This window comes from Paroedura picta, chromosome 4, assembly GCF_049243985.1.
Source record: "Paroedura picta isolate Pp20150507F chromosome 4, Ppicta_v3.0, whole genome shotgun sequence".
NCBI lineage: Eukaryota > Metazoa > Chordata > Lepidosauria > Squamata > Gekkonidae > Paroedura > Paroedura picta.
In genome coordinates, this window is record NC_135372.1 from 113,888,808 (window position 1) to 113,915,843 (window position 27,036).

Sequence of the window (27,036 nt, forward strand, 5' to 3'; positions counted from 1 at the left end):
CCAACTCATAACTGACAAATGCTTGTAAACCAATTTCAAGTAAGGTCAGGTCTAAATAGATTTTAGCCATTACCTCTTTCCATTCAACGGTAACTGGAATTGCTACTTGTCAGCTGTTTTGCTGTACCATCAAGGGAAGACCATATAAGTTTATCTTCCATCTTCTAGTGCAGCCCCACATTGGAACTGCACATACTCAGGCTAGCCACATTGCTAACTATACAAGAGGGGGCATGTCCCCCTAAGGAACCGACACAGGTGCGGAATTTCCTGCCTCAAACATCATGTCTTTTTGGACAGTATGCCCCCCTTCTCTCAGTTCCATTTTCCCTGCCACAAGGATAGAACATTTTCCAACTAGCTCCATCTAGGCTCCTTTTCCAGAGAATGACGTTTGAAAGATTAGACCTCTTTGAGGTGCATTGTTAATCTTCATCTTCAAAGTTTGCTTGTGGAAGTTGGATTGTTAGGGTTTGTAATCCCTTCAATGGTATCCAAGGCACTTTTAAAGAAATATGCTAAATGCAGCACAAAAATGTTGCATAGTGATGGACACGAGATGTCTCCTATGTCTTGGAGAAACTTATGCTGACACATGCTAGACTAGTAATCAAGCCCGCTGCAGGGGGCGCAGCGGGCGCTAGGTCCTACCTCAGTCGGCGGCGGCGGGCTGGTCGGCGACGGCGGTGGGCTGGTCGGCGGCGGGCTGGTCGTCGTCGGCGAGCTCGTTTAGTTGGCGGCGCGCTGACGCGGCGAGAGGCGCTTCGCGCCTGTCGCCGCGTAAGCGCGCCAGGCAGGGAACCCCCAGCAGCCGCGCTTCGCGCGACTGCCGGGGGCTCCCTGGGTCGGCGCCCTGACGCGGCGAGAGGCGCAGGAGGAACTGCGAGCCGCGCGCATCAGGGGCTCCCTGGGTCGGTGGCCTGACGCAGCGAGAGGCGCTTCGCGCCTCTCGCCGCGTTAGGCCGGGAGGAACTGTGAGCCGCGCTGCGCGCGGCTCGCAGTTCCTGGAGTTGGGAATCGGAGGGGCCAATCGGAGGGTCCCTCCGATTGTCTGTCGTGAGGAAGGGTCCAATCCGGACCCTTCCTCATCACGGACTAATCCCACCTCTACCCCCTTTACCGAATTATATAGTCCGTGGCGCCCGTGGCACCACGGGCGGTTTAAAGATATGCCAGCTGTTCACCTCAAAAGGTGCACTCAGATCATCTGTATTAAAGGCAGAGCTCTGAGAGAAAGCGTTATCTGCCTCTATTCCACCCAGGTTGGTTCCAGATTCAGGAGATTCAGATTCGACTCTTAATTACCATTGTCTGACATCCATTCCAAGCCTCCTTCAGTTTTATTGGTTCTGACTGGTCTGATCACGACAGTTCTGATTCCTCCTAAGAGAGTCTCTTCAGTAGACCCAGAAATGAAAGCCAAAGAGCCAAGATCTATTTCTTTGACCCATTCTATCAAGGCACGCTCTCATCCTGAGCATCCAGTAAAGAAAAAAGTCTAAAAATAAGGAATGGCCTGTTTCTGAGACAGTAGCAAACATCTTTAAACTGTGAAGTTGAGAAGCATCTTGTGGGGAAGTGCCTCTCACACACAGCTTAACCTCACTTGGCTTTGTTTGCCAGTTCTTTCTCAATCACAAATGAGGACATACATTCCAGTATCCCAGCTGGTCAGTTGGTTCTGCCGGACTGTGCTCCTCCATTGTCTTGGCCTGATCCATAGGATACAATTACATCAGAAAGGTTTTCAGTATTTGTGGATACCTCCTTTTTGCCACACAAGACTCTGTGAATGTACCAATTTTCTGTTCACTGGCAGGCAGTGACCCCTGGTCAAAAGGGGATGTATTTAAGATCACATGATCAAGCAAACTTTTTTATGATTTCCTGCTCCTCAGCAGGGTTATAGGGATGGTACTAATGGACCAAATCCTAATGGCCCTTTTTTGGCCATGCTAGCTCTGGTTTTTGGTCCTCCTTTGGTTGGCGAGGGGGAACTTTATACACTTTCCTTCCACTCCAGATCTTTAGTCCAGAGATCAATATTTTACCACAAGGTAGAACATCTACTTTTAACTGCATGGAAAATTCAGCCCTGGCTCAGCCTTTCTTGGGAGAAGTTTTAGATATTCTGTTCTAGTCTTGCAAATCTTCAACCAGATATACTTGCAACAGGAAATGGGCTGGGTTTCAGTGTTGGATTTCTCGCAACAGGAATGTCCCTTTACATGCCCTTTATACTCAGTTTTTGAATACCCATTGTTCATAGTCCAGTTAGGATTGGCTGTTTCTTCAGTAAAAACCCATTTGGCAGCTGTTGTCGCTTTTCATGAGGAGATTCAGGATATCACTGTGTTTGCTCACCAGCTAGCAGTGTTTTCTTATATGGCTTTTGAATGTTCCCCCCTCCTCCAGAACCTCATATTCTTCCGCAGTGGTCTTTGTCATTAGCACTGACTAGACTTGTAATACCTCCTTTGGGACATCAAGCATCGTGCTCTCAAGGAAGGTAGCATTCTTTGGTGGACGTAACCATTCCAGTAGGGTCAGCAAACTAGCAGCTCTTAGGGTTAACTCACCCTTCCCTAAAATCTTTAAATAATGGATTCTATAGTAACCTAGCCATGATTTCCTCCTGAAAGTAGCATTCTTCTGATGTTTTTCCCATCATCTTCATTGGAGGCATAAACATCCCTTCATACACTTGAAATTAGGAGAGCAACCAGAGAGAATCAGACCATTTCATAGAGATGAGGCAGTATTTGTTTGTTGCTGGAGTCCCAGAAAAAGCAGGGCAGCTACTTCACAATCTGTGTCTAGATGGGTGGTAGATGCTGTTCATTCCTGCTACAGATATGCAGGGAGGTAGTGTTCTCTGGATATGACTGCTCACTTGGCATGGGCACAAGGTTTGCTGCTTTTCACCAACATGTCCCACTGGTTGGCATCTGCAAGACAGCAATGTGGGTATCAGAAGATAGCTTTGTGAGATGTTATGCTTTAGATTGTCAGGCTAGAAAGGATGCAGATGTGGGAAAAGTGATTCTGCAAGTGAGAGTCTCAACCTACTTCCATCAGTAAGTAGCTTGGTAATTTCCCAATGTGGGGCTGCACTAGAAGACAGAGGATAAAAACAGTTGCACTTACTGTAACTCTTGTTCATCGACATCTCCTGTGCTGACACTTGTTCACTCCCTCCTACTCTACCGTGTACTTTCACTGGGCCTCTTGTGATAAGTTGAATTCTTGCAGCAGCTTAGGTGGAACTGAGAAAAAGCACATGGGCCCAGGAACATGTGACACTCAAGACAGAAAATTGTTTGTGCCAACTCCTTCTCTGTACAAGCTGATAAAACATACTTTTTTGTAATGAGGAAAATGTTAGTCACCTCGTGTTTCAGAACAATCACCACATGGATCATACTCTAGTTATGAGTTAACAGGCTGATGTCTCACTGGATAAAGTGGCATTGCCTTGTACATTGTGTGATCATGTGCAGCCATGATTGAGAAATATTCCTTCACACACAAATTTTCATACAAAACGTTCTTTTAAGGTGAAGAAAGAAACTAGTTGCACAAATATATTTGGACTATTGTCTGAAGTTGAAGTATTCTACAGCAGCAGTCATTCTGACTTGTTCTTCACTTGATCTTCACTTTTTATTGTGTTTTATAGTTAGGAGGAGCCATGGCACCAGCACTGAAGGAACTACCAAGATGGCTTGATGCTAACATGGAGTATGCTGTTGCAGCTGATTGGTCAGACATTGTTAAGCTTTCAGTAAGTTACCACTCTGGATAAATGTCAGTCATGTAACATTTTTCATACCTCTTCTGTTTCCCATTTCCTGTGAGCATTTATTAAATGCACTGTCTGGCTTCTGGTTGACTTTTGGTTGAGTTCAAGTCTGTGAGAGAAATCTGAGCTGCAACAAGGAACTCCTTATTATCCTACGTATAAACTGGTATAGGGAGTGCTCAAAGAATCTTAGATCACTGAAATCCAGATAGTGACATCATAAAGTAGGTAGGAAACACCTGAATTGCACTGAGGATATAGTTTCCTCCCCTTGTAAAGAAGAAGTGAGATGTTGCTCTTATTGACTGTTTATGTACTGGAGGTTTCATGCTGGGCTGCAGGCTGGAGTTTTAGTTGTGGCAGGTTGCCCCACTTTTTCCTGCACCCACACGGGGGAGCATTTGGCCCAATTTGCCTCATCCACCCCCAATTTGTGCTCCTGCACCGGAGCTGAGGCAGTGAAGTTCCCAGTGCATAAATGGTCATTCAGAGCAAACTTACACTGGTAAGATGAGGAAAGGTTTGAAGAAAAAACAATCCCCAGGTAGCAGAAATTCTTGATTTGTTCAAATTTGCTAGAGTTGATTCTTTGGTATCATAGCTCCTTGGACTCTGCCATTATACACGAGACACCTAACGGTTCTCTACCTTTTTAGCTTTAGCTCACTTTTATGCCATCCCCTCCAAAGTATTACAGGGCAGATTCTATCATATTCCATATTCAGATCATTTCTTCCCTTGCGGTCAGATAAAATCAACACTGTCTCACAAATATCAGAATGTCATTTTTTTTACTGTTTTTTAGGAACTGTTAGATCTCACTGCTTTAAACACATTTCTTGCTTAATAAGATTCAAAGGAATAATCCCTATTTGATGTAGTGACCCGAACACAACCTACTTGGCCACTAAATTTCTAGCATATTTTCCTTTAATAAATAACATATTATTCTTTTAGTCATTGCTCAAGATCATATGATCATAGGAGCTCTGAAAGGAAAGAAGATTAATATTGCTGATTATAAAGTATTGCTGTTTCCTTTCTGGAAGCACACACAAACGGGTAGAATGGGGAGGGCTAGAGGTGCTCAAATTCAGTTGGCACTTCTGGAATAACTGTTTCCCCCTTCTCTGCCTATATCATAAAAATATAAATAAAATTGTTTGGTTTTGAGTTGGGGGGATGCCTCTATCCTTTTGGGTTGGCAGCTTGGGTGCATTTGATTATGATGTAGCAAATTTGATGGCTGGTAGCAAATGAAAAGTTAACTAAATAAAAATAATTAGGAATAAATTGTTAGTAGTAATTACATAATCAAAGATAAAACAAATAAATGAAGTAAATAAGTAATAGGCAATGATACAATAACATACTTCTTCAGAATGCTCAGTAAACAATAATTGACATTATAATATCATCCCAGCAATATGTGCCCTCACAGATGGTGGCTACATTCTAATGAAGGACAAAGCAGCTTTCTTTCTTGTGACACATTGACTTATTACTAAAAATAAGTAGCCAAAAGCTCTGATTGGAATGGTTAGACTGTCTGATAACAGATATGCCAGTCATAGGTTTTAAAACATTAGTTCATTAATTTATTTGTTTAACATCATAAACTCATATGTACAAAGATTAAAACCATAACATTATAAATTATGCAATGATCCATAAGACCAATAGTAGATAAGTCTAAGATGGAAACAGAGGGGGAGGGAGGCCCAACTTGTTGTTTTATGTGCTCATTTTGGCCTCAACCATATGCCTGGTCGAAGAGTGTAATCTTGCAGGCCCTTTGGAACTTAGATAGTTCTGAAAGGGCCCGGATATCTGCTGGCAACATATTCTACGACTGGTTCTGGTTGAGGCCAATTACACTTATTTAGGGCCAGGGCTCACCAACAGGTTGAAATTCGCAGAGCGCAGTACCTTCCAGGAGACATGTTTGGTGAGGCAGTCCCTCAGATATGCAGGACCCGGAGTGCCTAAAGCCTTAAAGATCAGGACCAGCACTTTGAACCTGATCCAGAATTCTATAGGCAGCCAGAGTAGTTGTTGGAGGGTAGGCTGAATGTAGGCCCTCCAGGGGGTCCTTGTGAGGATCTGAGAAGCCACATTCTGTGCTAGTTGTAATTTCCGGATCCAGCCCAAGGGAAAGATCCACATAGAGTTACAGTTATCTAACCTAGAGATGACTGTTGTATGAATTACTGTGGCTAGATACTCCAGGGTCAGGTAAGGAACTAGTGGCTTCATGGTGTAGGTGGAAGAATGCCTGCTGAGCTACCTTAGTGACCTGCACCTCGTTTGTAAGGGAGACATTGAGGATCATACCCAGATTCTTGATGGTGTTAAGAGCACCCCATCCAGGCTGGAAAGTCACACTTCTTTGCATTCTCTTAGTGAAGTGGAGACTGAGAATTAACAATAATATACTTTTATCTGTGGTCATATCAAAAATTCCTTAAAGTTTACAGGAAATATTAAGTACAAGGAGTTGTAATATTAATCCAGTAAAGGGGACCATAACAGTGTTAAATGTGGATTGGTAATTCTACCTACTACTCCAAGTAAAAGTTTTCACACAATGTTTTGTTGTTCATTTTCTTGTTTGATGTTTGCACTATCAATATTTATTTATGAGGCTCTCTGCCTTCCTCATAGTTTCAGAGGATAGCTGTGGAACAGGTAGATCCAAGTCCAGTAGTACCTTAGAGACCAACAAGATTTTTTGGGGTGTGAGCTTTTTGCAATTCAAAGCTTCCTTTATGAAAAATGAGTTGGAAATGAGATGTAAGTCCTTATATTCTAGTCAGAAGTCAGGAGGGGTGTTGCAAAGTAGGAACTCAGGATGCAGAGGTACATTGCAAGTTGTATTCAGCTACATGAACACAGGGGGGAAATGCTTGGGAGCAGAAAATTAGCTTCTGTAGTGCGATAAGATTCTTGTGTTCCTGTTTAGCTATTCGGTTTTGTTCCTGTAGAGTCTGTTGTTCTGAACTTGTGAATGAACTCAAGTTCAGCAATCTCATGTTGTAATTCCCCCTTGAAGCTTCTCTGTATTCTAAGTATTCCTCTTAATTTTCATAATGGGTCATGTAGAACAGGGATTTATTCCATTACATTGGCTATAAGCATATTACTGAACTGTTTAGGATTGTATCTGTATTTGAAATTTTATTCGGTTTCTTTTTCAGGGATTTTTACCTGAACACAAGTTTAATCGTATTCTTACTGAGCCTGTACTCCGAGATGCTGGGCCTCGGAGGAGAGGTAGAAGGCCAAGAAGTGAACTTTTCAAAGCTCCTGGCATAGTGGCAGATGCTGCTTCTGGAATGGGACCATTATTCATGAATGGACTTATTGCTGGGATGGATTTAGTAGGACTTCAGAATATGAGAAACATGCAAGGCATTCCTTTAACTGGGCTTGTTGGGTTTCCTGCTGGATTTGCAGCAGTGCCTGCTGGTGAGGATATTAAAAGCACTCTGAGTATGTTGCCGATGATGCTGCCTGGCATGGCTGCTGTACCACAAATGTTTGGTGTTGGAGGACTTCTCAGTCCATCACTGACAACTACATGTACTTCAACTTCTCCAACTTCATTAGGAAGCACAACTAAAAGTGGTACATCACATACAGAAAAGGATGCTGAAGACAAACAGAGTGGCCAAGGTGCAAAAACAGAATCTCTTTCTGAAGACAAGTCTGGTCCTAGTTCGTTTTCTAATCAGTCAGAACCTGCAATAACTACCAGTAGCCCTGTAGCTTTTAACCCGTTTCTTATTCCAGGAATGTCCTCTGGACTGATCTATCCCTCAATGTTTCTTTCTCCTGGCATTGACATGGCATTATCAAGCCTTCAGCAAACCAGACACTCAGATGCAGCAAACTTAGAAACCCAAAAGCGAAAAAGAAAGAAAACTAAAGGGGAATTAGCAAATCCAGAACAAGAAACAATCTTGTTATCTGAAAAAGAACACGCAAACAATCAAAACTGTACAGAACAAATACCATCTGTGTCAACAGAAAACGAACATGATGTACCAGCAGAGGATGAGGAAGAAGAGGAAAAGTTAAAAGAAATTAAAGATACCAATTAGAACTTTTGTTTATTTCTTTAAAAAAATATTGTGGCTTGTAAGTTTGTCATCCCATAAATATTTGTTATGGCCCTCTGTCCCCACTTCGCCTTCATAAAAACCTGTGTTTCTATAAGTAGTATTATCTACCTAATTCCTGGTAAGAAAATTATGGTGACATGTTAATAGTTGCAAGGTCTTGCCATATAGATAAGCAGTGTTCTATAATTAGTATGGGAGGCACAGAATTTTTGTTCAGTCATCTAGCTATTCATCCCCCCCCCATAATAATCACCCCCAAAACTGCTTGCTTGTATGAGGGGGGGAAATCAGAAGAAAAGAAAGTGCTTTTCTCCTGATGTAAACAGAAAACACAGGAAAAGGTAGATGTTTTTACAATGACACTGAAATTAAAAAAAATCTTGTATTTTGGGGTAAAAAGCACAGTTATAGTAAGTGCTAATGTGTATTTTTTGATTTAAAGTATTTCCCTATTTTATCATGGTTACTAGAATAGTAGTATAGACAGAAGTATATAACTAATGATTGAAAATGCATATATTCATTTCTTTTTTTAAAAAAGGCATTAATGGTAGATATATAATTTACTCCTGTTCACACTACAATGTTTTGGAAACAAACTGCTGTAAGTGAAAAGATTACCTGAACTTTTATATTTCTAAAACCAAATCTTGTTTTATGTTAAGGTACATTTCAGTTGTCCCCTTTTTTATTCTTTGAAGCCCATTTCTAGCTCCTGCTGAGAAAATTACGCACATCTTGCATGTTGTTGTTGTTTTTTAATTTGATTTTTGCAGTGGCCAGGGTGGGAATGAGGGTTATGGAATTGAGTATATAACTACCAGTTGCTTTTTAATTTTACTATATTGTTCATTTTTCACAGAGGCCTCTGAAGAGTATTTTTTCCAATGAAGAATAGACCATTGATTTTAGTTTTCTTATATAGAAACTGGGTCTGAGGTTTAGCAACCTCTTCTCCTTCCCTGATAAATGATGTTATTTTTGAAAACAGAATTCTAAAAAGCTGTATGCTGGGCTTTTACCTTTTAAATGGCCTTTGAGAAAGACTGTTGACAGTTTCAAAGGTTGAGTTGATCCTCTGTTTCTAATGTTAGACTGTGAAGAAAACATTATTGCTCTTTCTTTCCTTTTCTCTTCATCCCTTGCACGTTATGTGTTAATGGTTTAAATTTACTTTTTTAAAAACATAAACCGGTTTCCAAAGCTTGGTATGCTGAAATACCCTCCACAGACAATTCTTAAACAGACTTTTTTTTTCTTCCCACTCTTGTCACTTTTCTTTCACTTGGGCTTGTGTTAATTTACAGCTCATGTTTCAAGACTTGAAAACACACACACACACACACACTTTGTGGTGTGATGTTTAAAAGCAGACCATTAGAAGGGGCTTGGAAGTATGTGCTAGTATTCAGTTTCATATTTGGTTTGTCACAATTTACTGTATTTTTTACTTTTTTTCTGTTACAGTTTTGCTAATTTATCAGATGGTCCAAATGTTTTGACATAACTATTTCAGTTTGCATTATTTATTTATGATGCTTTTTTCATTGTCTTTTATACATTTGGGAATATAAAGTATGTACATGTTAAAACTAGCATCTCAAAGAAGTCTGTTACCCATGAAGTGAAAATAAGTCTGTATGTTGCAGTGAATTTCTTTATCATACAACTGGTTATGTTATTGCAAAAATAGATGATGAATATGCTCTATTTAATAACACCCTGTAGCACAGATACTGTATCACTATCGACAGATTTCTTAGAAATGCTGCTATCTCTGTTTAACTAACATTTTGTTCAGTTTTGCCTCCAGTGGAAGCAGAGAGGGTTTTTTTCAGCTGTTAAATCCAAAATCAATATAATTTATTTATGTAAAAAAAATCACTTGATATATTTTTGAACCTTCTAAGTACTAACTTTTTATTTAGTAGGAAAACATGTACTTGCCCTAAATACTTAAAATACAAATGCTATAAAACTTCATATATCTTGAAAGCCTTACTATGAATGGATGCAGATTTCTCTGTGGAGTCTAGCTGTAATATGTTATATGCTAGGCCAGGATTATACTCGTAAGGAACAGGGTTGAGTGTGAACTTTATTTCGTTTGTCAGCATGTTCTATATACCTTGTTCTTTCTTATTTAACGTATTTGTCTGAGTGTATAGGCTTCTCTTTGACTTCAATGTGTGACCCTTTTGCACTGATTGAGCTGTTCTGGCTTATTTACATTGAAAGGCATAAATGGTTTCTTATTTTTTACCATAATCATCTTCAAGAATGAATGCCAGCTTTTTCACTTATTTCATAATTCTCACACAAACATAGATGATTCATCAAATGTACTGTTAAAATAAACTGTCTGTGCTTGTAAAAATGAACAAATAGATTTAAAAGTCAGATTTTTAATTTTTTAATTTAGTGACTACCTTTTTTAAAAAACAAAAAAGACCTTTGGTGGAGCTTTGCTAAAGATGTGCATACCCTTTTCTTGGAAATCTATTTCTGCTTATTTGGCTTGACTTGGAACTAAAGATGATTTGCCTTTTTCTCTGCATAAGCATTTTGGCCTGTAACTTACCTTCCTTTCATTCATTATCCATGTGACCCAAGAAGCCCTTTCTATGTAGCGTTCACTTTGGACTGAACTGGAGATCTGAGAGTATTTATTTTTCAGGAAACTGATTTATATTATTATCGTTTTATATCAAATTAAGTGTTGCACAATGTTTCGTGCCATTTAAGTAGCAATATAAGGGAGCCCACTTACATAAATACAGAGGCTCCCTACTGAAAGGTAGACAGATTCTGCAAAGACTCACCATAATGATAATCTGGCAATTTGCACAAACCCCAAGTGACAGTGATAATTCTTTTGCATTTGCACAGCACATTGCATTGGTTTGAATAAAACATGTAGTGGTTTCACCTGGTAAGATCTTGAGCATTTCCATTCAAAAATTGTGCTACAATGATAGGTCCCAATAAATGCTTCAGTATCAGATTCCTTCAGGAACACTGTTCTCTTAGGTGAAAATCATCATCTGCTGTTAGAAAATCAAAACAATTTTATTTTAGTTATAATATACAATATTTTTCAGTAATCTGCTTTTTCCCTCTAAGAAACAGAATGGTATACTTCAAGATCATTTTCCTGCTGTTTGACTCAGGGCGTGCAGCAAAATAACCAAGACAGGAAGTCTCAGAACCTTGCACCTTTGCCTGTAATTAACTCTAAATTCCTAAACCAAGGGATGTTTCCTTATGCAGAGCATTCCTTATGCAGAGACCTTTCAGGGGATTCAGATTCATCACAGAGTTGGCAAGAGACAGACGGAGGTAATTTGTCATAGCTTGCCTCCATGTCATGACCCTGGTATTCTTTGGAGCAGGGACCGCTGCGCCGGGAAGCGGGGAGAGGGCGACCCGGGGCCCCGTGCGTGCGCGGCAGCCCCGGCGCATGCGCGGACTTGCCGTGCGTGCGTGTTTGCGCCCCTGACGGACGCAAACGCGCACGTGCGGCAAGTTTGCATCGCCAGCGGCCGCGGCTCCCTCTCCCCGCCCCTCCAGGCCGCAAGGAAATCGGCCGCCAAAGCGGCCGATTAGCTTGCGGCCCGGCAAACTTCTCGCTGTGGGGGGGGGCGGGAAGAGGGAGCCGCGGCCCAGCGCCGAGGCCTTCACGGCCCGGCACCGGGCCGCGGCCCAGGGGTTGGGGACCACTGCTTTGGAGGTTTTCCATCCAAATACTAGCCAGGACCAACCTTAGTTAACTTCTAAGTTTTGATTAGGCTAGCCTGGGCTATCCAGGTCACAGCTGGAGTTGTTTATACACTTTCAAATTATTTATTATCCAGAATCCCCTGTCATAATATTAATTGCTTATTATGATATTGATGGATAATCACATTTCTAGTTAAAAGATCCTTTACTTTTAGGCGGTAGGAAAACAATTGTTCCTTGAGACAACTTTTGTGTTATTCATGTATTTAAATGAATTTCTGTTCCAACTTTCCATTATGTGAGTATTTAAAACAATTTAGAAGGCAAGCATAGACCAAAGTGAGGAGTAACCATTCTGGAGATTGTACAAGCTGCCTTAAATTTGAATCAAAAGTCAATTAATTATCAGATTATTCAATTGTTTAATCTAGATGGAGAAAACTAGCTAAGACCATACCTATCCTCTGAAAAATATTAGTATCACTCACAAGAAATAATTAGTGTAATCCTAAAATCACAGAGCCTCTTGTGGCGCAGAGTGATAAGGCAGCAGACACGCAGTCTGAAATCTCTGCACATGAGGCTGGGAGTTCAATCCCAGCAGCCGGTTCAAGGTTAACTCAGCCTTCCATCCTTCCGAGGTCAGTATAATGAGTACCCAGCTTGCTGGGGGGTAAACGGTAATGACTGGGGAAGGCACTGGCAAACCACCCCGTATTGAGTCTGCCATGAAAACACTAGAGGGCGTCACCCCAAGGGTCAGACATGACTCGGTGCTTGCACAGGGGATACCTTTACCTTTAAAATCACATACGGGTTTTTCACAAGTTAAGGCTCCACCGCAGTCTAATAGCAGTTGTGGGAAAGGGTTCTTAAAAAATAGGCCACATGGGCTCAGAATACCATTGCTGGGGCAGGAAGGGCTCCCCCCTCACACACACTTTTCCTTTCTGGAAAGAACATGGGAAGGTGGAACAGCAATGGACCCAAATTGTTAAAAACAAGGACCAAAAAATTATCCTGAGCCTGCTTAAGATTTCTCTCTATCACTACCTAGTGTGATTAGAGAAAATATGAATACTTCCTTTCGCAACTCTGATGTGAAAAAGCAGCGCTTTTCCTGAAAGAGTATTCCTGATCACGAATCATGCTCCTTATTTCTACCTTTGTTCTGCCCTGCACCATAGCAGCAAAATTGTAGAGCTCTCTGGATAACTACTGATCCAGTCAAACATATGCCAAAGAGTTTGCAGACGACCAGAGGTAGGATGAAAGTGTACAGAAAGAGGCTTGTGACCACCCACTTACAGGACTAATTTAAGAAGAGTGATAAGGCATCCTAAATGTGATGTCTCAATAGGTTTTTGAGGGCTCCAATAATTGATTAAAACTGCACAATATCAGATATGCAAATTTATTGAGATATTGAAGGAAGTTTAAAAAACAAAATGTACTTGATATGATACTGATTGCTTTTTAGTTGTCATGTTTTGTATTGCAAGTATTGTAAATGTGGGAAACATTTACACCTATTTTCGAGGGAAGATACAAATTCTCAGCTGCCTCCTAGAATTTTGCATCAGTGTGCTTGTAGCAATGCCTAGTCATTTTTTATACATTCATTTAAATTTTGTCAAGTACTGTTTTTGCTTTCAAATGTAGCAACTTGGGCTGACTTCTAATGAGGAAGTTTCAAGTGGGTAGCTGTGTTAGGCTGCAGTAGCAGAATGAAATTTGAGTCCAATAGCACCTTAAAGACCATCAAAATTTCCCAGTCTGTGCCCCAGAAAATATGTGAAAAGCACTTTCTCGTATCTTTAAAACTGACGTCGGGGCTGACTTTTAAGTAATTCAACCCATATATTGCTTCAACTTGTATAGACCATAGTTTTATTTAAAATATATTTAAACACCATCTTTCCCCACAAACTGGGCCTGAGGTATTTATTTAATTTGTATACCGCCCTCCTCGAAGGCTCAGGGGATGTTCAGTTACAAACCATAAATCGTCGTTGTTAGGTGCGAAGTCGTGTCCGACCCATCGCGACCACATGGACAATGATCCTCCAGGCCTTCCTGTCCTCTACCATTCCCGAGTCCATAAATAATGGTAAAACATAAAAACGTGCTCCGAGCACAGACAGAACACAGTCCAGAGAAATGTTTTATGTATGTGTAAAATTATAAAACCTACCTAAGCGACACCTCTCTGCTCCGAGCACAGACAGAACACAGTCCAGAGAAATGTTTTATGTATGTGTAAAATTATAAAACCTACCTAAGCGACAGGGGCTTAAAGGGCCGCGAACTTTGCAGCTACCACGTTTATTCAGGGGAGATTCCCACTGAGTGTGATGGGATGCGCTGGAGAAGAAAAGTATTCTCTCTCTCCCTCCACCCCCCGAGCCCCTACTGGCAGTTAACCCGGAGGCCTGATAGGATCTTTGCCCTCAAGGCCAGCAGCGCAAGGGGCTGAGGTAGTCGCTGAGTGTGGGTACAGGAAAGGCCTTAGCTGAACGACACAAAGCTCCTCCCAGACGGCTCTGTGCAACCCCCGCGTCGGGAGCCCCGTAGGGCAGCCCGGCCCTCAACGTTGGGGCGGGACGCGGGGCGTTCCTTGCCTGCCCACTCAGGCAGTTTTGGCGCGCTTCGGCGCAAAGGACTGTGGGCCGTGGCCGGAGTGGCGGTGGTGGGGGCTGCGGGGGAGGGGGATCCATCATGTCGGGAGGAGACGACCCCCCCGGGGAAGCTGGCGCCGCCGAGTGCCCCGTGCGGGCTGCCATCGACCGCCTCTGTCAGGACCTCAACTTGGACGCCAGCAGCGCCGCCGAGGCCGTGCGGGACTTCACCGCGCTGCGAGGCACCTACAGCCTAGAGGTGAGCGCCTGTCAGTCAGTCAGTCAGAGGAGCGGGCGGACGGGGCGGGGGTCTCTCCCCTGGGGGGTGGCGGGGCCGGGTCAAGGGGTCGCCCAGCGAACGGCTAGGTCTCGCCCGAGAGACGCATCTCTGAGGCACTTTTGTAAAGTGGGCTCCGGAGACCTCCCTCTGCCTGTGGCCTTAGAAAGAGAGACGGGCAGCGGTCCCGAGGATGTTTTCCTGGGAGTAAGCCCCGCTGAATGACGTCGGGCTGACTTCTGAGTAGATCACTTCATGGTGTCCCATCGGCCGCACGCCCTTTCGCTCCTGGAAACTGCCCCTTATCTGCTCGGAGTTCACCGAAGAAACTGCGGTCTCTTGTTGCACTTGATGTTGTCCTTGGCCCTGCAAGCGACCACAAAACGGGTCGCCCTGACATGTCCCACGGCTTTTAATGGGGATGTCGCAATCCACCGCTCCTCCCTACGGTTGTCAAGCAAAATAACTGTATGGAAGGTGGCCTGTTTTAGAACGAATCCACCCCACAGACCTCGTAGTGTAATACTGTTTAGCAGAACCAGGCAAACTCGCTGCTTAGTGATCCAGTTTTCCAGAGTTCTTGATCGGGCTAGATGTTTTGCGTAATGGAGATCCAGAGGGCGAGCCAGTGGGATTTTGCATTATTCTAGGATTACCGTTTTTTGAAAAGTAAATGGGAAGACATATTTCCTAACTATTTCAAACAAGTGATCATTATGACAGGATGCATTTTAAATACATCTACTATTTAAGCTCTGATCATTGCCACTAACTAATCTTCTAACCCCAAAAGAGGACATTTTAAACATAAGAAAACAGCTCATAAGAGGATGGACATCAAAAAAATGATGTCCTCTAAAAAGGGGACATTTGGTAACTCTAATTTATTACAATTTGCTTGATCCTAATAAAAGATACATCAATGTGATTTAGATAAGTATCAAGGATGTTTTTCCTAAAGTTCCTATGTTGTGAATGAGTTTCTTGAATCTTACATGGTAACCCTGCTAATAATGTATGGAGGCAATTGTAACTACATTTATTCAGGAGAGAATCCCACTGAGTTTACAACTGCTTGAACTGGGATGATGAGAGGAGGAGGGACATCTCTGTTTTTTACACCTTACATGTGAAACTCATTCTTTACTGCTGTCTCTGGTCTTTGTTTTAAATGCCAGATGACGTAAAAATTTCTGTTCACTTCATCCTTTAATAGCAAGGGTTTTATAAATATTATTATATAATTGTTACATTTTGTTGTTTTATCTGCTCCTAAATAAAAAAAAACGTTTTAAATTCGGAGAGTTGGAAGGCACCTCCAGGGTCATGTAGTCCAGAATGCAGGAAATTACAACTACTTGCCCACCCACAGTGACTTCAGTTTCATGTGCCAGATGATCTATTTTTTATTATTGTTTCAGTTGATTGTATTTGATTGTGATCTGTTATTTAGTTTTGTACACTGCCTTAAGAACTTCTGTTACGATGCAGTATATTAAAAAGCTGAAATAGAATTTATATCTTAGTGAATATGCAGTTCAGTATATGAAACAGTGCAGTCATAACATTTCCCTGGAGTAAGCCCTGCTGAGTAGACTTGAGTAGGATTCTGAGTAGACCTCCTGAGGATACGATAAAATTAAAGTGATCCTTAGCTCTTTTATGTTAATGCTAGAAATAAAGCCCATTGTACAATGGGTGCTAGAAGAGGGAGAGGGGGAGGCCTTCCTGCTCCCTTGGGGCGGGAATCCCTCCATGCACCTAGGGGAGTGGAAGGCCTCGAGGGCCAAGGGTGAAGGGAAGGCTTGCCTGTAGTGCCCTCCAGGAAAAGCCGCAGAAAGATATATAAAAGGGAAGGAAAGGAAGTGAAGATAGGAAGGAAGAAAGGGATTGGAAGGGAGGGATAAAGAAAGATCAGGAAGGAAGAGAAGAGAAGAAAAGAACGGAGGAAGAGGAGGGAGGGAGAAAGAAAGAAAAAAGAAAGGAATAAAGAAAAGCAAGAGGAAGAAGGAAGGATGAATAAAAATCAGGAAGGAAGGACGATGAGAAAGACAGAAGGAAGGAAGAAAAAGAAGGAAGAAGGAAGGATGGGAAAATAAGGAAGGTAGGAAGGAAGTAAGACCTACGTCTTCCATCACACCCCACCCCACTTCACAGGATCAGTCTGGTGCGGCCTGAGGAAGGCTTGAGAGGGCCTGTCAGCCAGCCTCCCCCCCTCCGTTCCTTGGGACACTGAAATTGTCAGGCGCTTGGGCAAGGCAGCCGGGCAAGGCAGCTCCAAGCTGCTCCACTGCTTTAGGACATAAGGGAAGGGTGGTCAGAGCCCTCCCGGCCACCCCCAAGAGCGGGTGAGGCTGCAGGCAGCCACAGGTTTGGGGGATCACGGGAGGCAAGTTCCCCACCGCCCGTTAAAGGGCTACCAGTGGGCTCATTGGGCCGGGAAGCCATCACGCTGCTTCTGCCAGGTGGCCTGAGGGCTTCCTAGGCCAGGAGGAAAGAGAAGCACCCCCTGCCCCTAGAAGCTCCTGTAGGGTCAGGAAGCCCTCACGAGGCGAGAGGGCTGTACATGCCAAGGAGAAAGGGAAGCACCCCCCCCACCTCTGCCTCCTCCTCACCAGCAGCGCTGCAGCTGTGTCAGCCACAGCAGGGAGGTGTATGTGGGACAATAGCAGTGGAGAGGCTTGTGGCTGGCTAGGGAGGGCGGTCCCTCCAGGGACCATCTCCTGATTGGCCCGCGGAGCGTGTCCATCTGGGCGGAAACCGAGGATGGACATTCTCAGGGCCCTGGACACACTCTACCCACTAGCCCTTTTCCCATTATTAGAGGGCCACAATGGTTAGGATATTATAGGGCCACAGTAGTTAGGATTGGCATAAGAAATTAAGCAGTATAGCACCCAGTCAAAACGTCAAATCTTTCTCTGCAGTGCTAAACAGAGAAGCTAATTCTCTTTTGACTGCAGACCTTGTTGTTATGGTCCTTCAGAAACATCAAAAATCATGGATCTATTTTATGTGAAAGCAGTGTTGTTATAACAAGATGTTGTTAATTGCATCTCATATCCTTGCCAGGAAGAACAGGAAATTAGCACAGTGTGCAGTTTAAAACAGAAATTAAATTTTGCGCATCTATGAAATATGGCTACATTTTAATATTGACTTTTGTAATTGAATATTCCTTGCTCAAGTTTCTTGCAGATGCTTGCACAAAGGCTTGAAATGACAAACTGAGTGCTCCTGGAGATTCCATTATTTTCTTTTAACAGGGAGAAACTATACACTGGCTGGCATGTGCTCTGTATGTTGCTTGTCGTAAGAGTATAATCCCTACTGTAGGAAGCGGACTAATGGAAGGAAATTGTGTCTCATTGACAAGGATACTGCGATCAGCAAAGTTAAGGTACTGATAATTCTCCTTTTGAATAATGAGCTTATACCTTTTCCCAGCATTTCCTCTTATTTTGTGTGTGTATTTCCATCTTCAGACATTCAGAATAAGCTGCACTTATTTACCATTATAAAAACTTATTTACCATTATAAAAACTTATTTACCATTATAAAAACTGGATAATTGGCTTGTCAGAACAGGTTAATCATATTCATATTTATTTCACAATGTCCTAGTGAATTTAAATGAAGCCTAATCCTCATTGTATAACCAGTTCACTAAGATAGTTTTCAAAATCATGGACCAATTTGAAATGTCTTCACAATTGATTATTGAACATCCTTTAAACTTAGTTTAGGTCTAATCCTTTCCTTGTGAATCTGAAAAGACTCACTTTTCTTTGCTCACATTCTTGGCTAGAAGTGCATAAAACCTTGTTTACGTCAATTTATGGAGATTACAAAGATGTGTCTACACTGCCAACAGCAAAATGAACAGCAAAAAGTTGTGACTGGTAGCCTTCTGGCTAAAGAATCTGCCAGTAGATAGTGTATTGGATGTGAAGGGTGTACAAGCCCTTTTCAGCAAAGATAGTTCACATATTCTAGTGCTATAGAAGTATTGTATTTCAGTGATGTATATACATGTGTAAACTGGTGAAATAATCATTGAAGTGCTATGTATCTTGATATGTGTTTCCAGTTTTATAAACTACAATATGATGATGTTAACTTTTTTTTTAAATAGTTTAATTCAGTTTTTTAGTAAAATGAAAAAATGGATGGACATGTCAAACCTGTCCCAGGAGTTTAGGGTGAGAGTCGAGAGACTGGAGAGAAACTTCGAAGTGTCCACAGTGATTTTCCAGAAATTCAAACCAATTTTTTTGGATATATTTCAAAATCCTTATGAAGAACAGCCAAAGCTTCAAAGAAGCAGGAAACAAAGGTACGACTGGAGTGTTCAGTGGTCCTGGGGCATTTTGATTCTATATTGTATAAAAATGTGCACAAATAATATTTAGAAAAGTAGCTTGTATAAACTATTTGTCATAGTTATACCTTTTTTTGTTTAGAAGCAATGTTGTATAAAGTTTGAATGGGCATAAACTGGCTCACAAGCCAAAATTCAGCACAAACACGGTCTAGTTTGGAGCCCCCTGAACTGATATTCACAAAAGGCTCCTTCCCTGAATATTTGCTAAACTTTTGTCCAGTTCAGTTTGGCTGTTCAGACCATTTAAAACTAACAGCTGAGTGACGCAGGTCTGCAGCTGACCTGTTAGGTTTAAATGATAGTGAACCATTTGGCTTTGCCTCCTCCCACTTCAAAGTGAGGGAAGTGAAACAGACCGGTGAAATGTCTACCAGCCATTTCAGCCTAACAGCTGACTGGTACACACACTGCCAGCCATTAAACCTGTTGTTTTTGTTTCCCCAGTCCCCCACCCCGGCCACTGCAAAGCTACGGTTGAGAAAAAGGGACAACCAAACTCACTGGTTCAGTTTAGGGCCTTTTGGCTTTTTTTCCAGGTTCATGCCGTCCCTAGTGTTGAGACCATAAGGCCCATTATGCACGGCCGCCGAAACGGCGATTTCGGGTCACATGGAAAACGCGGAGGGGGAAGACGCGAAGCACACTGGTTATGCACGGATGGGGCGTGATGGCGGCAAAACCCAGAGTAACCGATTATGCACGCGGCGATCCTGGCGCCGCTTCTGGTTGCGCCCCGGTCACCCGGAAGCTGCGCTTTCTTCCGCGTTTCGCTAATGTGTTTTTTTCGGCAGCATGCACCAAAGCTGCCGCCGGTTGTAGCCGGCACCGTGCGTTATCGGTGATTTTAGTTGCCGCCATTCCACCTCGAATGTGCGTTATTCCCCCCGTGCATAATGGGTCTAGTAGAAACCATTTAATGACCAGCAGTCCCTCTTGATAAAAGGTCTTCGTGAGCCACTGGTAGCTAATGCTAGCCAGTTTGTCCACCAACTGCCATGTGACTACCTTCTAAGCATTGATAAGTTGTGTTGCATACTTATTTAGATAGTAACAGGCCCCTACAGTGTTTTTTTCCCTAGTATTCTCTAATTCTATTGATGCAGAATCTCCATGTGTTCAAACTAACTGACTAGTAAAAGGGCACTGGCAAATTATGGGTATTTCCTGGAATATGGTTAGCAGGCATTCCAAGTTGGTGGATAGTGATTTTGTTACTTTAAAAACTTCCAGGTATTTTTTTTCCACCTGGTGTACTGACCCTACTGATTGTTGTGGCAGAAAATGCCATCAAGTCACAGCTGACTTATGGCAATCACAGGGTTTCAAGAGATGTTCAGAGGTGATTTGCCCTTGCCTGCCTCTGTGTCACAACCCTGGTGTTCCTTGGAGGTTTCTCATCTAAATATTAAGCAGGACTGTCTGTGCTTAGTTCCCAAGATCTGATGAAATAGGGTTATCCAGGGTCTTTCTGATAGTATTCAAACTAAATTGGCAGTTTCTACACCTTCCTCCTCTCTGCTGCAGAAATCTCTCCATGTCATTCCTTAGAGTTCCCTATCTTCCAGAACAGCATTTTGTGGACATCAGTGAGCGGCATTGGGGGAGAGATGAAAGTTATGTTTTGCTGATTTAGTCTGGATCCCACCAAGTAGTAGCTTGTGACGTTCAAGTGAAATTAATCTTCCAACTGCATGCATGATTTTAAAAGTGGTTGTGAATGGTTTTCTGAGTAAAAGTACTAAAGTATTGAAATTTGGCTTTTCTCTTCATCCCACAGACGAGTACCTTGCAGCATAAAAGATCTGTTCAACTTTGGCTGGACACTGTTTGTTTACACAAAGGGTATGTGGTGGTTGAATTTGATTTCCTATATTAATTTTGAATTGCCTAACTGTAGATCTGATCAACCCGATTTGATCTCTTCCAAAGGTAATTTCAGTATGATTGGAGATGATTTAGTGAATTCCTACCATTTGCTTCTCAGCTGCTTGGACCTAATTTTTGCAAATGTGCTTCTGTGCCCAAATAAAAGAGATTTATTGAATTCATCTTTTAAAGGTATGTTCCTGACCTGCTTTCCTAAAATGTGTTTGTCATATAACTTTTTGAAATGACCTATTTAACAATTTTGTCTATCTCTTTCCCCCAAGGTTTGCCTGCAAACTTCCATGCGGCTGACTTCAGGGCCTCTGAAGAACCTCCATGCATTATTGCCACACTGTGTGAATTACATGATGGCCTTTTAGTTGAAGCCAAGGGCATAAAGGAACATTATTTTAAACCATATATCTCAAAACTCTATGATAGAAAGGTATGTATTCACAAATAATTAACCAGCTATATAGTAGTAGTGATCAAAGGACTCCTGAGGGGGAGAGGTTGTTGCATGGTGTGACTGATAGCAGCCCAATTAAAATGACATTTACTCTGAAGAACTGCAGCCTATGGCAAATAGACAAAAGTATGGAATTTGAGTTTAAGATCAGGTTACATTTATTTTATTTTGTAATCATTGATTTTGTTGGCACCTCTTCATTTTTAAGCTAAAACTGAAGGTCAGCACCCAAAGATTTGATTAATAAGTGCCATTCTCTCATTTGCTGTTCTTGTGTCCTAGATTCATCATCATTCTACCAGCCTTCTTTGCCTTTTCTATAATCAGAGCAGCTCAGCTAATGGTAGTTATTGATTCTCAGCCTGCCCCATCTCTGGGACATTTTGGTAGCTGAGCCAGTTACTGCCCGAATGCTTGCCCCCTAGCAAACAATACATCTTTAAATAGGACAGGGTCCTATTAAATAAAAGAGTAAGGCCACCTGGGGAGGAGTTAGGGCGGGCCCTGTCCAGGATAAAAACTCAGAGGGCCCAATCAGGAGCCGCGAAGCTCGTGATTGGGCACTTCGAGTGTCCATCCAGGGCCAAGCAGCCAATGGGGAGGCGCACAAAGTGCCTTCCTATTGGCCCCTCACCAGGACAGACCAAAATTCCATTCACGCAGCCCAGTCTGGCTGCCAGTCTGCTCCTGACCACCAAAGGGAGAGGAGGTCAGTAGGGCTGCCAAGGGGGATGAGAACAGAGGCTTGGACAGGCTGTGCCAGCCCTTTTCACCCCAAGGCTGTCCTAACTGCCATGTCCAACTGTAAATTGCCTCAGAACCCTGAGAGCTGGCAGGAGGCTGCAGAGTGCTCCCCCTCCCCCCTTCAGGCCTGCTGCGAAGGAGCCTCTGACAGGCCCTGACTGAGGGAAGGAGGCCTTTCCAAGAGCAATGCAGGGGAGCCTGAGGGCCTTCCTTTTGAGGGGGGGGGACTTTCCCCTTCTGCCAAACAGTTGCCTGACAGGGAGGCCACAGAAAAGCCCCTTCTCACTTAAAATACTGCTCTGGCCGGGGGTTAGACACAGCCAAGCCATGTGTCTTTCTTCTTTGCAACTCTCTGCAGATTTGAAGCCACTGCACAGCGTTATTCTGCAGAGGAAGTTGGCTCTTTTGTCTCCTGTTTCATCTGCACAACAACCCTGTGCAGTAGGCCTCAAGTCTTTCAATTCAACAACAACCTGTGTGGGAAGCCTTAAATGTTTCTTCTCTACTACAACCCTGTTCAAAGTAGCCCTTTCTGCCTGGGGGGCTGATCTTTATACTCTGAAGGTGAGCTGTAATTCCAGGAGCTCTCCAGGCCACACCTGTAGGTTGCCTACCCCTGGGTTGGAAATATTCCTGGAGGTTTGGAGGTGGGACTTCAAAATCGTACAATGCCTCAGAGTCCAGCCTTCAAATGAGCCATTTTTGCCTGCAGTTGGTAGGGAGTGGTGCAGGAGTGTCCCTCCTGGCCTATGGGTTATGGCCAGCCCTTATCAGCAACTGTTTGTCTTCTGGGGCGCAGACAGGCAGACCAGCATCAGTCCTGTGAGTCTGGAAAGTGCAGGAAGGTCTAAATAAATATTTACAGCCTGAAACTAAATAGAGAACAAGTAAATGTCTGGAGACACATCGTAACTGAAATAGTAACTGGCAAATAACCTTGGCCTTGCAAATAAAAAAACAGTATTAAAAACCTTACTAAGATCAAGACTGCTGTGCACAGACAGTCTTCCTCTTAGGGTTGCCAGCTTCCCTGTGAGGCTTGCTACCCCACCTCCCTCATGGGGAGTCTGCTATGGGGAGAGAAGGGGAAGACGATTGGAAAATGCTTTGAGACACCTGAGGCCTGCTGGGTCACTGCGGCCCACTCCCAGTTCTCTCAGATCTCTCACAACCCTACATACCTCACAGGTTGACTATTGTGGAGAAACAATTGGAAAAGGTGTTTGTAAACCGCTTTGAGACTCCTTTGGGTAGTAAGCAATAGGGTACAAAAATCCGTTCTTCTAAGGAGCAACCATGAAAGAAGCATGTGGGCACATAACATTTTACCAATAGTGAAAATATGGGAGACAGAAGGAACAGGGTGGACCCCTGTGTACTGTGACTACCCTATGTGTATTAGGGCAGAGAGGCATTTCGGTGAATGTGGCCTAATTCACACAAGAAGGGAAATGACATGGCTCTGGAAAGCTCATCTGTAACCACTATGCCACAATTCCCAAAGGTCAGTCCTCTCCCACAATCAACGAACATTCCACACCACAGGTTCTTGACACCCATATCTCCACACCCATGGCCTCATTTGCCACCATGCCACCACAACCTCCCGCACAACACACATGACAACCCCATGCCCTTACAGACTGGACAACTCCTCCGCTTCCTCTTCCCACTGCCAAGCTCTAGCGCCCGTTGTATTCTTGGAGACAACGGGCTTTGCCCCTAGTTACAATATAAACTGAAGAAATGGCAGTTCAACTTTTACTGTTTTTGTACTAGCTTTTCATTCTTTAACCTGATGGGGATGAAGACTCCATGATTACAAAACCATGGCTTGGTAACTGGGCACAGTCTCACAGGATCACATTCTCTTCTTTCATATGTAATGTGGAGTAAATCTTGTATCTGCCATCGTGCTTACTACCAAACTGAATAGTCTACTTTTTTAATGCCTGAAGAATATATTCCTTCATGTATATTCTTACAGGTGAAGTAGAAAAAAGGAGGAAATCTTTAGGAACTTGGCAGGGGGATTTCCAAAGAAACTGTTATTTAATTAAGGTATTGTTTGATTTATATACCACTCCCCCTTGGACTTGCTGTCTTGGGGCAATGAACAATTATTTCGAATTATACAATCAGTATCAACAGTAAAACAATATAGTTAAAACAGCAAATATAACATTTTTAAAAATTGTGGCAATTGTCACTTCTCAGTTCCAATGATGGATATTTTCTGGCTTGTCAGTATTACAGTTTGGTGATGGGGTTTGGGGGGGAAAGAAAGGAAGGCTATTTTGCTGTTAAGATATTCCCTGTCTGACCTCAACCAAAGGCCCGGCAGAATAGCTTCATCTTGTAGGCCCTGCAGAACTTGGCAAGCTCGATCAGGGCCCTGATCCTTGGGGAACTCATTCCACCAGGCAGGAATCAGGGACAGAAAGGTCCTGGCTTTGGTGGAGGCCAGATGTATTTCTTTGCATCCAGTAATCCTCAGCCAGTTCTCGCTTGCTGAACGTACTCTGTGGGGAACATATTCAGAGAGGCAGTCCCTTAGATAGGTGGAGCCTGGACCCCAAAGGGCTTTGAAGTTGAGTACCAAAACCTTGAACTGAATCTGGAATTCAACTAGGAGCCAGTACAGCTGCCACAGGACTGAGGCCAGATAGGGCGCTGGTAGCTTTGCTTGGTATAGATGGAAAAACAGCTGTGCTACCTTTATGACTTGAGCCTCCATTGTTAAGGAGGCATCAAAGATTGCTCCCAGGTTCCTGGCCATCTATGTAGCAGTAAGCTGCATTCCATCCAGCCTAGGCAGGTGTGCTTCCTGGTGTAGGCCTGAGAAGAAACACCGTGGTACCAGAAATATTAACAACTCTGTTGTAGCAGCTCTAATAGCCGAAATTAGTTCACACTCATCAGAGTTTGGAATCTAAGCAGGGTTGGTTCTCGGATGGGGGATAAAAGATAATGGAGCTGACATGCAAAGAAAGGCAATAGCAAACCACCACTGCTCATCTCTTTAGAAGCAACATGAAGTTGAACTTCGAGTCACCATGAGCTGGCTGCAACCTGACAAAACACTTTACTTTTATTAAGGCAGAAGCTTTCATGAGCTAAAGCCCACTTTGTCCAATGTATCTGAAGAAGTGTGCTCTGACCTGTAAAAGTTTGTGCCATAATAAATATTGACTACCTTATTTTGGCTGCACCTGTATCCCTCTTGGAACCAGTCGTTATTGAAAGAAGGTAAGTTTGCTTGGTGTTCATCAAGGAGCACAATATGATACAGTTTGATGTATATTTTTTATTTTTATTATTTTCAATTGGCAAGCACAAGAAAAGTCTAACAAACAGCAAGTTATTTTTTGAAACAAATAGAGAAGTCCATTCATTTTTGATATGACACTTATCCAAAGCTACCCGAAAGCTATACCGTCAGGAAATGGATCTGTTTGTGGAGGTGGGTGGCAGAAACCTCTTTTATGGTAAAACTTTTTTTTCCAGATTTTAAAAGGTGATTGTCTGTTGGATCTTAACAACTTTGTAGATAACAAGTAAGTGATCGCAGAGTTTTCTGTTGATTTTTCATATGTGTCACTTTAGCATCTAGAGATAAAATGTTTTGGAACTGCTGAATTCTGTCCTGTGATATAGCACAATAACTGTCCAAGGACAGTAACTGGAAAAATGTTTATTGGTATTTAAAAATTAAAGTAGTGAAACCTTAATGATGAAAAGCCAGGCATGTGGATTTATGAAGTTAGGGATTCCCTCAGTGGCACTCACTCTGTGGTCTGTAGAGTCACAGTGGTCATCAATCAAAATAGCCACATTTCCTTTCAAGTATGGCATGAGGGCTGCAACTGAAGTAGACTCACAGCTTGCCTAGTCCTCTAGCAGTGGCTGTTTCAGGGTGAGAACCGCTACCAACCACTAGCTGCACTGGGTGCAAAGGCCTTGCCTATTTTCCTAAAATATGGAGCAGATTTCATTTTGAGGAAAATTGCTCAGAAGAGCCATGGGTGGCATGTCCAAAGAGCCACATATGGTTCCTGAGCCACTGAGTGACTATCTCTGGAACAAGCCATTTATGAAGGCACTCCTGCACCACAGTGATTGGGCCTTCAGGTAAAGAAATCATTTAGTGGTGGTTTCTTATAAGACTTAAATTGTACAGAGCAGAGATGAACAATCAAATCAGCACGTCTGCGGTGCCTTACCCTTTATCCTTGCAATTTCATTCAGTTCCTCTTTGTCCTACTAAATTAATTATGGTTTGCATTTTTAGAGATTTCAAGATACACTCTCTCTTAAGGTATAGAGATAATTAGATAGATATAGATAGATATAAAATTAATAGATAAAATATAAAGATAATCAGCTTGGTATCTTAACATTTCTTCCTAATGTGTCTTGTCTTCAGCAAAGCATTGAATAAGGAATACGAAGAATATGTTCTGACAGTAGGTGATTTTGATGAGAGGGTTTTCTTGGGAGCAGATGCGGAAGAAGAAATTGGAACCCCTCAAAAGTTGTATACTGACATGACAGGGGGGAAGATAACAAGAGTTCACATGGAGTGTCATCTTCAACAACATTTTGAGAAGGTACAATATGTTTTGGAGTAGTGTACTTGCTGTGATTATTTTCAAGAGCAAGAACAATCAAATATTTTAATTCTAGTCATTGCCATCATGTTTTGATTTAATACCTAGGAGATAGCACCGGAGTCAAACTTTTTTCTAGGAGATAGCAGTGAGTATAATATTGCTCCAGTGCTGATCCATGTGTTCTGGCTCCCAGTTTGCTTCTGGGCACAATTCAAGGTACTGGTCTTGACTTTCAGAGTCCTATATGATTTGGGACCAACATACCTGAAGAACCACCTGCTCCCTTATGAACCGGCCCAACCACTACATTCATCTGGTGCTCCCATCATCTGGAATTATATGTGTGAGAACCCAGAAGAGAGCCTGGGTTCTGGAACTCCTGTTTTTCCCCCTTTACCATTTTCCATCCGAGAGTGAG

The 27,036-nt window shown here is 42.7% G+C and overlaps 2 protein-coding genes across 13 annotated transcripts in view; both read left to right on the forward strand.

The window, feature by feature from the left end:
- CHD6 (chromodomain helicase DNA binding protein 6) overlaps window positions 1-10,313 on the forward strand; it is a 128,581-nt gene extending 118,268 nt beyond the window's left edge. For all 10 annotated transcript variants that reach the window (XM_077335241.1, XM_077335234.1, XM_077335242.1 and 7 more), the window contains 2 exons: window positions 3,680-3,784; window positions 7,000-10,313. In XM_077335241.1, coding sequence (XP_077191356.1) covers window positions 3,680-3,784; window positions 7,000-7,905 — 1,011 coding nt within the window. In that variant the 3' untranslated portion in view covers window positions 7,906-10,313. The remainder of the gene's footprint in view (window positions 1-3,679; window positions 3,785-6,999) is intronic.
- A 4,006-nt stretch (window positions 10,314-14,319) lies between these two features.
- The window catches only part of RBL1 (RB transcriptional corepressor like 1), a 38,559-nt gene continuing 25,842 nt past the window's right edge, over window positions 14,320-27,036 (forward strand). For 2 of the 3 annotated variants that reach the window (XM_077335243.1, XM_077335244.1), the window contains exons 1-8: window positions 14,320-14,523; window positions 17,808-17,941; window positions 18,678-18,878; window positions 20,704-20,768; window positions 20,856-20,984; window positions 21,077-21,237; window positions 25,513-25,562; window positions 26,432-26,615. In XM_077335243.1, coding sequence (XP_077191358.1) covers window positions 14,365-14,523; window positions 17,808-17,941; window positions 18,678-18,878; window positions 20,704-20,768; window positions 20,856-20,984; window positions 21,077-21,237; window positions 25,513-25,562; window positions 26,432-26,615 — 1,083 coding nt within the window. In that variant the 5' untranslated portion in view covers window positions 14,320-14,364. Of the gene's footprint in view, window positions 14,524-17,729; window positions 17,942-18,677; window positions 18,879-20,703; window positions 20,769-20,855; window positions 20,985-21,076; window positions 21,238-25,512; window positions 25,563-26,431; window positions 26,616-27,036 lie in introns of all 3 variants that reach the window. The other variant, XM_077335245.1, reaches the window with a different exon arrangement.